Source organism: Triticum urartu, chromosome 2A (assembly GCF_056163025.1).
Source record: "Triticum urartu cultivar PI428250 chromosome 2A, HENAU_Tu73, whole genome shotgun sequence".
In the NCBI taxonomy this organism is placed as follows: domain Eukaryota; kingdom Viridiplantae; phylum Streptophyta; class Magnoliopsida; order Poales; family Poaceae; genus Triticum; species Triticum urartu.
In genome coordinates this window covers 766,433,076-766,445,345 of record NC_141874.1, presented here as the reverse complement: position 1 = coordinate 766,445,345, position 12,270 = coordinate 766,433,076, and the positions used below count along the sequence as shown (strand labels likewise).

Sequence of the window (12,270 nt, the reverse complement as noted above, 5' to 3'; positions counted from 1 at the left end):
CTCCGGCGAGGAGAAGAGGATGCGCGACGGTGGCCCGCGTAGGCCTGAAGAGGAGGTGCGACAACGGCGGCCATGGATGAGCTCCGGCTGGAGCTGCGCATCAACGAGGCAAATCCACTGACGGTGAGCATGGACGTGAGGTCCATGTCCCTCGACCGTGAGCTCCGCTGCCGGCAGTGCCCTCCCCTATCTCTCCATCTCTCTGAGGTTGGTGCCTTCCCCAATATCTCCCATCTCTCTCTGATGCGTGCCTGATGCTCAAGCCGACGACGCCGGAGCTCAATCATGGCTGCTCGATGCCCAAACTGGATCAGTCGGAGCTCATCCATGGCCGCTGATGCTCAAGCCGCCGCTGGAGCTCCATTGCCTCGCTGTCCTAACCGACACCGCCGCTGGATCCACACCCTCTTACCCGTCCCAGACCACGCAGGACCCGCCGCCGACGTCCACCACCGGGGCGGTGGGATGTAATTGGGATTGGCCGCGGGCGTCCACCACCGGACTGGAGGACCCGATTGCTTTTTTTAGGGGTCCTTTTGCAAAATAAAACTGTAGCGGGATGTAATTGACAAATTTTTTTGCCACATCACCTCTTTTGGCGGGACCCACCTGTCATAATCGTGCTCAAAACGGCCTAAGCCGGTGACTAGTGTTTTTTGAAAAAAATTATTGCTTCATGGCGGACCCGGGATGAACGCGCCTAGGCCGAGCCACGCGGTCACACCCTTGGCGAAGCCCCTTGAACCTGGCGCAGCCCCTCCCCTCCAATACCTCTCCTCCTCCACGTGAGCTTAGCGAAGCCCTGCCGGAGAACTGCCACTCCATCACCACCACGCCGTCATGCTGCTGTTGGACTCTCTTCCTCAACCTCTCCCTCCTCCTTGCTGGATCAAGGCGTGGGAGACGTCTCCATTCCGTACGTGTGTTGAACGCGGAGGTGCAGTCCGTTCGGCGCTAGGATCATCGGTGATTTGGATCACGACGAGTATGACTCCATCAACCCCGTTCACTTGAACGCTTCCGCTTAGCGATCTACAAGGGTATGTAGATGCACTCTCCTTCCCCTTGTTGCTAGATTACTCCATAGATTGATCTTGGTGATGCGTAGAAAATTTTAAATTTCTGCTACGATCCCCAACAGGATGGTGTAGTGGAAGACCAAGCAAGTCGACGAAGAAGACACGAAGGAGAACTAGACAAGCAAGGATGGTGTAGTGGAAGACCAAGCAAGTCGACGAAGAAGACATGAAGGAGAACCAGGCAAGCTAGGATGGTGTAGTGGAAGACCAAGCAAGTCGACGAAGAAGACACGAAGGAGAACCAGGCAAGCTAGGATGGTGTAGTGGAAGACCAAGCAAGTCGACGAAGAAGACACGAAGGAGAACCAGACAAGCTAGGATGGTGTAGTGGAAGACCAAGCAAGTCGACGAAGAAGACATGAAGGAGAACCATCCTAGCTTGTCTGGTGTAGTGGAAGACGCTAGCTAGGATGGTGTAGTGGAAGACCAAGCAAGTCGACAAAGAAGACACGAAGGAGAACCAGTCAAGCTAGGATGGTGTAGTGGAAGACCAAGCAAGTCGACGAAGAAGACACGAAGGAGAACCAGACAAGCTAGGATGGTGTAGTAGAAGACCAAGCAAGTCGACGAAGAAGACACGAAGGAGAACCAGGCAAGCTAGGATGGTGTAGTGGAAGACCAAGCAAGTCGACGAAGAAGACACGAAGGAGAACCAGGCAAGCTAGGATGGTGTAGTGGAAGACCAAGCAAGTCGACAAAGAAGACATGGAGGAGAACCAGACAAGCTAGGATGGTGTAGTGGAATACCAAGCAAGTCGACGAAGACGACATGGAGGAGAATCAGACAAGCTAGGATGGTGTAGTGGAAGACCAAGCAAGTCGACGAAGAAGACATGAAGGAGAACCAGGCAAGCTAGGATGGTGTAGTGGAAGACCAAGCAAGTTGACGAAGAAGACACGAAGGAGATCCAGAGAAGCTAGGATGGTGTAGTGGAAGACCAAGCAAGTCGACGAAGAAGACACGAAGGAGAACCAGACAAGCTAGGATGATGTAGTGGAAGACCAAGCAAGTCGACGAAGAAGACATGAAGGAGAACCAGACAAGCTAGGATGGTGTAGTGGAAGACCAAGCAAGTCGACGAAGAAGACAAGAAGGAGAACCAGACAAGCTAGGATGGTGTAGTGGAAGACCAAGCAAGTCGACAAAGAAGACATGAAGGAGAACCAGACGAGCTAGGATGGTGTGGTAGAAGACCAAGCAAGTGACGAAGAAGACACGAAGGAGAACCAGACGAGCTAGGATGGTGTAGTCGAAGACCAAGCAAGTCGACGAAGAAGACACGAAGGAGAACCAGACAAGCTAGGATGGTGTAGTGGAAGACCAAGCAAGTCGACGAAGAAGACACGAAGGAGAACCAGACAAGCTAGGATGGTGTGGTAGAAGACCAAGCAAGTCGACGAAGAAGACACGAAGGAGAACCAGGCGAGCTAGGATGGTGTAGTGGAAGACCAAGCAAGTCGACGAAGAAGACACGAAGGAGAACCAGCCAAGCTAGGATGGTGTAGTGGAAGACCAAGCAAGTCGACGAAGAAGACACGAAGGAGATCCAGACAAGCTAGGATGGTGTAGTGGAAGATCAAGCAAGTCGACGAAGAAGACACGAAGGAGAACCAGACAAGTTAGGATGGTGTAGTGGAAGACCAAGAAAGTTGATGAAGAAGACGGAGGGGGCAAACTGAAAAGTGCGAGACAAAGTTTCAGTTGTGAAGGGGGGCAAACTGAAAAGTGCGAGACAAAATTTCAGTTGTGTAGGGGGCAAACTGAAAAGTGCGAGACAAAATTTCAGTTGTGGAGGGGGGCAAACTAAAAAGTGCGAGACAAAATTTCAGTTGTGGAGGGGGGCAAACTGAAAAGTGCCAAACAAAATTTCAGTTGTGGAGGGGGCAAACTGAAAAGTGCTAGATAAAATTTCAGTTGTGGAGGGGGCAAACTGAAAAGTGCCAGACAAAATTTCAGTTGAGGGGGCAAACTGAAAAGTGCCAGACAAAATTTCAGTTGTGGAGGGGTAACTGAAAAAGTGCCAGATAAAATTTCAGTTGTGGAGGGGGCAAACTGAAAAGTGCCGCATAAAATTTCAGTTGTGGAGGGGGCAAACTGAAAAGTGGCAGACAAAATTTCAGTTGTGGAGGGGGCAAACTGAAAAGTGCCAGACAAAATTTCAGTTGTGGAGGGGGCAAACTGAAAAGTGGCAGATAAAATTTCAGTTGTGGAGGGGGCAAACTGAAAAGTGCCAGAGAAAATCCCCTCTTGCTTGCTCCATTTTTTAGCTACTGAATTACTATGCATTAGTAGCACCTGTTGCTTGCAGACTAGTTTTACTCTTCGGGGGAGGCCTACTCTACTTGAGCTAGTTTCAGTTTGACAGAGAAATCAGAGGAAAAGTATGAGGCTTCAGTTTTAAAGTGGCCTCTGCTTACTTCAGGTAGCTCACTGGTAGTTAATGCATGACAGCAAGCCTGGCCATTGAACAACATGCAGATAATATATACATACATACGTAGGGCTATGTTTGAACATCCAGAGTTCAAGAGTATAAAGCAACAGCACCGACAACACAACAGCATCGAAAGTTCAAGATCCAAAGTGCACCGACAAGGCGACAACACAACAGCATCCAAAGTTCAGGATCCAAAGTTCAAGAGGCAAGTGCGACAAGGAAACATAAATAAGTCTTGCTGGGGGCACAGCACAACAAACCCCTACATAAAACAATAGCGCTAGTCAGGCTCCAGACGGGGCGGTGGAGTCCGGTGCTCGGCGATGATCCTGCTGATGCTGCCTCCAATGCTGTAAGAAGCCACAAATTTTGTATGTCGCGTCAGCAGTCGCTGGAAGGTATCATACAAGGTAAACATGCTTGGAAATGCGCAAGAGTTTGATTGTGAATGTGGTCAATTTCACACACGGGCTTGCTTTGCAGCCATGTGCTTAAGGCACCAGTGGCATTTTTAAGTTTGATGTACCAAAAACTGCCAACCTGCACTTCATTCTTCATTACAGGTGCTTGACTTCATCCGTGTGAAGGAAATTCCAGCTAAGCATATACCGTATAGTAAAACGGTGGACCAAAGATGTTCGCGACATTCTCTTGGCACACCTTTCCGTGCTGATCTAGCCTTTCGACCTGTCATTCCGGGCATCTGCTTTTGATGTGCTATATTTGCTCTCTTTTCATAAGTGTAGCTTACATGATCAGTTTTGTACGTGCACTATACTTCTGTGTTGTATCTTTGTTTTTCAAGAAGCGGCAGCATGCTCCTGTCAGTGTTATTTTATTGCTATCCATTGGCATGTGCTAAGAGAAGTGAAAAGGGTGTATATGCATGTACCAATGCTAAGTAATTTAGCTGCTTTCATCAATTCAGCAACATTTGTGAGTGCATGTGTTGCCCAGACCACAGAAAGCAAGTGAAAGATGCCGCCACCTACCAGGCACCACCGAACTTTCTCTCAGGAGGCGCCACGAGGTGGCGCCCCAACCCCTAGTGTGGATCAATCATGTTCTAAGCAAATCTTCACAAAAATGCCCACATGTCATGCAAGATAGAACATTTATATGATTATTAATATTAATCGGGTAGCCCATTGGGTGACCCATGGGTAGGTCCTTGTGCCCATACCCTACCCACGACTAAACGGGTTACCCATCGGATTTTACCCATGGGTCAAGTTGCAACCCATACCCTACCCATTAGGGTCGGGTGCCCATGGGCAACGCTGCCCATGGGTCAGATTGCCGGGTCCCCATACGAAATGCTTAGAATGAGGACAAGGTTCTGCACAATATACCGACGAGACAATGACAAAGAAACAAGTGAACTACCTGCCTGGGGAGATATGAAGCAACCACGCAAACCTACTCGCTGCAAGTGTAGAGGATCACTGGAGAAACAAAAGCCGGCTGAATTGAGACTGGGTGCAGGGGCTTGAGTTTTACAAAAATTAGTCGGCACTGATGCCAAATAGTTAGACAGTAGGAACCGAATTCCCTCCAGTTGTGCATTGCAAAGGGTTCTTTGTTATCTTGTATGCTGAGTTGTTGGGCATAAGTTCAACCTGGGCAACTGAGTTGTTTGTTAAAATTTGCCAGCAATGGCATCCTGAAACAACATTTTAGAGTAAAAATTACTTGCATGTCAACGTGCGTGTGTTACTTGTGCTGTAATGATCCCCTAATTCCTGTATGGCTTACCGGACTGATTTGGTACGTGTATTTTAGACTGAATGAGGGTTGATGTGCATCTAAAACTTCATGTCCTATTTATACGTGGCAGTGACAGTCATGTGTGTTGTAGACAGAAATTGCTTAGGATCAAATCCGTGCCCTGTTCCGAATTAACGGACTTTTTTTAGGGCTAGACAACAAACAGAAGGGTAAGAATTGGAAGAAAATGGACCAGATTGTTAGTTTTCCATCTGTCTGAGTCTCTGATGGCAACAGGCTTAATAAATGCTGGGCCATAGTGGGCCACGCATCAGATTAATTGGACAAATACAACTCAGATACGACCGCTTATAAAACAGAGAGCAACACAGGTTAAAACTGAGACCACGAGTAATCCTACTGAGCATGCTACTGTTTCACACTAGCTACTGGTTCAAACTTATCTTGCTTGTAAAATCAGAGATCACGAGTTTAACAAATTAGCTATTGGTTCAGACTTACCAAATTAATAACATGAGCTCGTAAACTTTTTCTCCATTAAATCACCCCGCTTGGACCTGCACATTAAAAATGTTTAGTAATAAGTTTTCAGATGAAAGTGGGAAACTAATATCATATCTGGAAAAAAATACTAAGCCTAAGTTAAGCTCACAAATCAAGATAAAAGCCTAACCACTATCACTCCACACACCTTCAGTAACCGTCGAGTACATGATCATGCTTGTCCATGACAAGGCGAGACCAAGCAACAACTATTTCCAATGTGGAGCCGTCAACTGAGCATCTGCAACTATCTGTCTGAGACTGCTGAATAGGAAATTCGATGTGATATTTTCGAACAATACTGAGTCCAGACTTTGAATATGCTCCTGTGATAACTCTAAGTGTGCCCTGCAACGCCACTGAAACAACATTTCTTGACAAAGAAAGATAACCATCTGATCCTGCACGCATCCTTTTAGCATGGCAGTCAAGCAAGACGACTTCCTCCGCGCATCCCTCCGTTGCAACAGCAGGAGAAAACAAGCAAGAAACGTTACATCCATATTTAAAAGGCCACTCCCCTTCAACCACACGAACACCAACTATTGTGGCCTGGATTGCTGCAGCAACTCGCCCAATTCTTATCTTTGCTGTACAACAGCAGTTGCTGATCTGCATGGTGTCACACCGCATGATGGAGCAGTAACTTTGGTTGGCAATGAACGATGTTGTATGTTCAAACTGTGCTCCATGCTTCAATTTCAGGTCAATTTGAAACAAAACAGGTTCACCAGCCACAATTGCACGAGACGGGCCAATCAAGTGCAAGAAAGGGTCCTGCAAGCATCAAGTTCATCAACGTCAGTCACACACATCAAGAAAAACAAGAGTTCTTTAACTAGACATAGTCTAACAGAGATTACATGGCCATAATTTGGCCAAAAACTGAAAGAAATAGTTCTCAAACAGATCCTACTAATCTCTCCCACTATAATACACCGGTTATGAATTTGGATTTACAACCGGCACCTACTGCTTCCAGACCCAAAGAAACAGCAGGTCAATATCCAGATTTTACAACCTTTGCATATCTCTAACCTCCGTCAATCACACAGCCACCCAATCAGCCAGCCAATGTCAGCCAGATTTGCTCAGCCTTTGCCCATGTGCATGCCACATTGCTTGTGCGATAAACAGAAATAAACATAGCATGACCGGGAAGAAACATATATTCAAGCATGATCTGGCCGTTTCACAAGGCAAGTAGTTCTTCTACCTAGCAGACTAACATCTAGCCAGTCAACTAGCAGTTCAGAAATCCAAAACCACAGAACCAGTCTAAAACTGAACATAATCTAATTTTGCAAAGTCAAATATGCTGATGCCAAATAAGGGTCGAGTGTTCCAGATCCAGCCGACCATGCAGTACCATGACCTACATGCAAATTCAGAGTCTGCAATTCAAGAAACATGTTCCAGAAAAACATATTCCCAAGACTAAAACTGAAAATAGACCCAAGGCTATACATACAAATTGTGATGAAACAACTGGCTTCAGATCACACACTGCCTCGAGATAGCAACATCAAACCAAAGCATCCATCCATCCACCAGAACTCAGTTACAATACGAGTAAAAAAGAAGGTTACGCTTTACATTATCACCAACATCCGCGCAAGCCAGAAATCAAAACTAGTAAACTAGTCCAATACCCCAAGTATCAAGAGTGGAATAACTTAACAGAAGTGACATGAAAAATACTAGTTGTATATGTGTAAAAAGAAACTAGTATAGCAACACAGCCAGGCTCCAAATGTAGTATAGAAACACGCACAACCAGGCTCTATGTGTAAGAAAATGAGAAATTCTAGTTGTACATAGACAAAAAGGCAGCATTCTAGATATCCACTCCATTTAAAGTAAAAGCAATTACGTGTTCTTTAAACTCAACCATCAGTGAGTTAATAGTAGAAGAAATCACCTCAAAATTAATCTTTGACAGCAAAGAGAGGACATTTAGTCATGTGTACACTTTTAGGGCAAATAGAAGGTACAGGATGAACTAAATAATGAATGCCTAGCTAATTCGAACCAGTGATCATACCATGCACAACAACACAACAAACGAAGGACAGTTCATCTTGCTTTGTAAAACATCTATCTTGTTGTCTGCCACAACAACACAGCTTAGTAGAAGTCAAGCTCTCTATCAAAGCTTACTTGCAGTGCAAGTGCCTGCCATCATACAGAAACAGCCTCAACACGTACTACTTTAATTGTTTGGCTATTTTCTTGCTGATTTGCTCTATGCTCGCTAAATATGGCAGAAAAATTTCAACATACATACTGCCTGGCCTGCATAACTTGCGTAAAGCTGATACCGACTAGTTTGAACCTTAAACGAATCTGGTTACACAAAACAATCACAAGGTATGTAGGTAACCAAAAACAACTCAGATTAAACTACAAACATTACGCAACAATTATAACTTAATCCTTTGCCACACAGCCAATGTTCTTCATATAATCCTTTATAACAATTAGACAAGAAGATAGACATTATACAAACCTCTTTCTTAATTCTTTGGCAGTTTGCACTTGACCGGCGGAAGAGAATGTTGAGGTTGTGGTCAAAATCATCCCGTGCAGCGACCACGCCATAGACATCAAGTGGCCAACTGAGATTACGGTTAAGATTAACGAGCTTGATCGAATAGATCTGCAAGGCAGGGCCTGCCACGGACGATAATGGGAAAATTCCAGGAGTGCAAGCCGTGAACTGCATAGGACTCAATGTCGCTGCAGCACAAAATAAAGAGATTGAGGACTGTTAGAAATTGAGCTACTGCTGAATTTAGAAGATTGGAATCTACGCATATATAAGAAGAGTTGTATTTTGCGGTGATATAGAAGAAGGGCATCACATTTCATTGACGGATCGAGGTACAATTAATTAGAGAGAGGAAAACTAAAATAGCTATATGGCAGTATTTTTGGCTTACTTATGTCGTCAAAGGCACCATGTGTTCTCGTCGAGCATCCCCACGTAGCATCCCAGCCGGCACGGTCCAAACAATCTCCATGACCCTTGGCAGCAGCAGATTTGTGCCTTTTGATAAGCTCCGAGATGCCCACAAGCGCATTGAATATGAGATGCAGCTTCTCAATCTTGTCCGAAGATATGGGGATTCTGAATTTTTGTAGAATGGGTACGAAAGAGTTGAAGCGGTAGAGCAACTGCTGCGTCTCGATGAGCAGGAAATCCATTACATCCTCAGCCTCACAACCTAGGTATGGCAGATTCACCTTCCTCTTGAGTAGATTGTCATCGAGGGACAGATTAGACCTGATGATGTGCTCTTGACCAGAGCCATTGCCCCGGGAGGTGACCTCTGTCCTGAGGAACGAGATCTCCCTCCTAAGCACCTCAAGGTGGCTAGAAAGAGCAACAACCAAGTCATTGGCCATCTGACCCATCTCCTTGCCACTGGCGTCTTTCTCCGTCCCCTTGCTAAGTCCCGACTCCATGCTTATGTGGGGCGAATCTGTGCCCATCTCATTGCAGGAATCGGAATCGGGATCCCTCTCAATCTCCATCCCCGACTGCCTCATGATGGTGAGGAGTGCTTGCTCCTTGGTCCAGAGTATCTCCTGCTGAGTCGAGAGTATCCTTTGCGTCGCCGGGCACCTCTTGTTGAGTTGGTACCGAACCTTCCTGAGTCTCTGGTGCTCCTTGCTGAGTTTGCCCACCATCTCCTGCTCTTTGCCGGACTCGATCTCGGTCGTCCCCTTGCTGGAATCCCTCTCCATCATCTCCATCCTGAGTCTCGACTCCATCCTTATGAGGGATGGGTGCACCCCCGAACTGCCCATGTCATCGCCAGAATCGGAATCGGAATCGGTATCGGAACCGGAAGCCCTCTGAATCTCAATCCCGGACTTGCTCATGTTGGTGCGGAGTGCGTACTCCTCCATCCAGAGTTCATCCAGCTGATCCAAGAATATCCTCTGCGTCGCCGGGTCCGTGGAGGATTCACAACTCTTGATGAGTTGGTCCCGAAGCTTGCTGATCCTCTCCTGCTCTTTCCTGATCAGCTCCCCTTCCATCTCCGTCCCCTGGCCGGACTTGCTCTCCGTCTTCTTGCTGAGTTCCCCCTCCATCTATTGCCGGAATCCCTCTCCGCCGCCTCCGTGTTGGCCCAGACCCGATGCCGAGTACTTTCCGACGACGAGGACGAAGTGAAGCTGACTCGATCGATCACCCACGCAGTGCAAAGCTAGCCCTCAAGCTAGCAATCGATCTTTCCCTGGACGTGAGCAAGTACTTCTGGCCGGAACAATCTTCACGAGACACACGTACGTAAACAACCTCTAGTCGATCGTTGCTTTGATCGATTGAGCACTACTAGTTACGCACGCACACAAAAACGCGAGGATTGATAGCCACGGGAGCGTGTCGCTCCCGTTGTTTCTTTATTGATTTCTGCTCACGATGTAAAGATTACAAGGGGTCTTACATGTATATATAGAACTAGACTAGATTGTACCAAACCGAGTCGATGGCTATTACTAGTCCTATTCAGCTACGTACATGCAATCCTATTAGGTGACTGTCACGTATCCTATCCGGACACCTGCGTACACACGTACGGGAGAAACTCCACGTCGGGTTTAACTCCAACACTCCGGCCGTGGATCCCTCGTTGGGGAGGGTATATAGGGGGGCGGAGGATCTCTGGTTGGGGGGTGGGGTGGGGTGTTGAGAAGAGGGGTCTCACGCTCAGCCAGGCACCGGCCCACTGGATCGCTTTTTATATCTACTAGTAATAACTGAGAACGACTCTTAATCGAGTTCAACTCCAAGCCGGACACGTCCTTGTGGTTACCTAATTCCAACAGCTCCTCGTCTTCTTGTTGAGTTTGTACCGAACCTTCTTGAGTTCCCCTCCATCTCCATCCACTGCCGAATCTCCGTCCTCTTTCCGGACTCACGCTCCATCTCCTTCCTTGAGTTTCTAATAAAACCACATTTAAATTAATCCTTTTTTTTCGTTAGCCATCATTTTTTTTGGAGAAATAGTCATATGTTAATTGGTGCTCATGTATTGTCTTTTGCTAATTCACAGTCCATTTGAGTTTTTTCATAGGGTTTAGTCTATTCCTTAAACTCCAATTGAGATATGGTCTGGTTTACCTGCTGATTATTCACAGTTGAGAGTTTTTGGTTCCACTGCTTATGCTCATGTCGATAATGGAATGTTGGAGCCTAAGGTTGTTAAGTGCATCTTGTTAGAATATAAGTTGTATAGGGATAGGAAAGTGGTTTAACTCCCTGTCTATCTCTTCTTCTCCATCTTATCTCCTGTAACCTCTCGAGAGAATCATGATCAAACTCTCAAACGTGTACATCAAGGCATTGGCCATATATATACTGCGGCCCGAGACAAAGGGTTTAACGCTTCCTCATATGTTCATCAGAGCCCTTCCTCTCGTACGTCTAGCCCTCGAGAAGGAATCGATCTAGTTGATCGAGAAAAAAGAGAGGAACCAAGATCGAGAGAGAGGTAATCATGGCAGGCACCGCGCCGTCCACCGCTGCATCCACCACGCCCGCATCCACCATGAGCACTTTGTCAACCCTGTCCGCGTCTTCTACCTTCGCATCGTCATCTACCCATAGCAGCTCGCCCTCTCTCGGTCCGCCTCCATCAGAGAAGCTCACGAGGACGAACTTCCTCCTCTGGAAGGCTGTCGTGCTACCCCAGATCAAGGGGGCACAGATGGAGCACTTCCTCGATGCCGCAAGTCCGGCGCCCCCTGCCACCATCACCGTCACCAACGATGAGAAGGAAGAGCAGGTCTTCAACGTCGCCAGGCCGATCTGGTTTGCGCAGCAGCAACAGCTTCAAGGGTATCTCATGGGGTCTCTGTCCCGAGAGGTCCTTGCCCAAGTTGCCATGCTCCAGACGCCGGCCGAGGTGTGGAACTCCATCCATGCCATGTTTGCTGCGCAAACACAAGCCCAGAAGATCAACACGAGGATGGCGCTCACCAATCTGTAGAAAGGTAATCTAACCATGGCAGAATATCTTGGGATAATTAAAACCCTTATAGATGAAGTTGCCTGCGCCGGTGCACCGCTCGGAGATGCCGAGATCATCTCCCACGTCATAGCCGGCCTCGACATCGACTACAACCCCGTGATCTCGGCTCTGGCTGCGCGGGTCGAACCTGTTACGGTTCAGGAGCTGTATAGTCAGCTCCTGAGCTTTGACGCTCGCCTCAGCATGCTTCAAGGAGGAAACTTGCGCCAATCTTCTGTCAACGCTGCCTCCCGCGGACATGGCCGTGGGCGTGGACAGCAAGGGCGTGGACGCGGGAACATCAACGGTGGCGGGCGCGGTGGTAACCAGGGCCAGGCTCGCTCTGGTGGTGGTGACCGCGGCGGTGGTGATCGCGGCGACGGCTACAACAACGGCTACAACGGTGGCTACAACAACAACAGTCGTCGCCCTAGATGTCAGCTATGCAAGAAATCGGGC

General features: G+C 47.5%; 1 protein-coding gene and 1 pseudogene across 2 annotated transcripts; one reads left to right on the top strand and one right to left on the bottom strand.

Annotated features, from left to right (window-relative positions):
* Positions 1–3,802: 3,802 nt before the first annotated feature.
* On the bottom strand, positions 3,803–9,889 carry LOC147988086 (uncharacterized). 2 transcript variants are annotated; one of them, XR_015615353.1, is made up of 5 exons: positions 8,731–9,889; positions 8,298–8,527; positions 5,937–6,565; positions 5,747–5,802; positions 3,803–3,867 (listed from the first exon to the last, which is right to left on the bottom strand). XR_015615353.1 is itself a non-coding variant. In XM_087540516.1 (4 exons), exons 1-3 carry the CDS (start codon positions 9,887–9,889, stop codon positions 5,939–5,941), a joined length of 2,016 nt encoding a protein of 671 aa, XP_087396642.1. In that variant the 3' UTR covers positions 4,876–5,802; positions 5,937–5,938. The 2 variants fall into 2 exon arrangements, 1 of the variants encoding a protein (XP_087396642.1); XM_087540516.1 differs by lacking the exon at positions 3,803–3,867 and having other exon boundaries at positions 4,876–5,802.
* A 1,976-nt stretch (positions 9,890–11,865) lies between these two features.
* Positions 11,866–12,004, top strand: LOC147988085 (small nucleolar RNA Z247; annotated as a pseudogene).
* Positions 12,005–12,270: the final 266 nt, after the last annotated feature.

Coding starts and splice junctions, on each gene's coding strand:
- LOC147988086 (XM_087540516.1), bottom strand. CDS start 9,889: ATGGAGGGGGAACTCAGCAAGAAGACGGAGAGCAAGTCCGGCCAGGGG. Junction 8,528..8,730: donor TGGTGCCTTTGACGACATAA/GTAAGCCAAAAA, acceptor TTTGTGCTGCAG/CGACATTGAGTCCTATGCAG. Junction 6,566..8,297: donor GCCAAAGAATTAAGAAAGAG/GTTTGTATAATG, acceptor TGATGCTTGCAG/GACCCTTTCTTGCACTTGAT.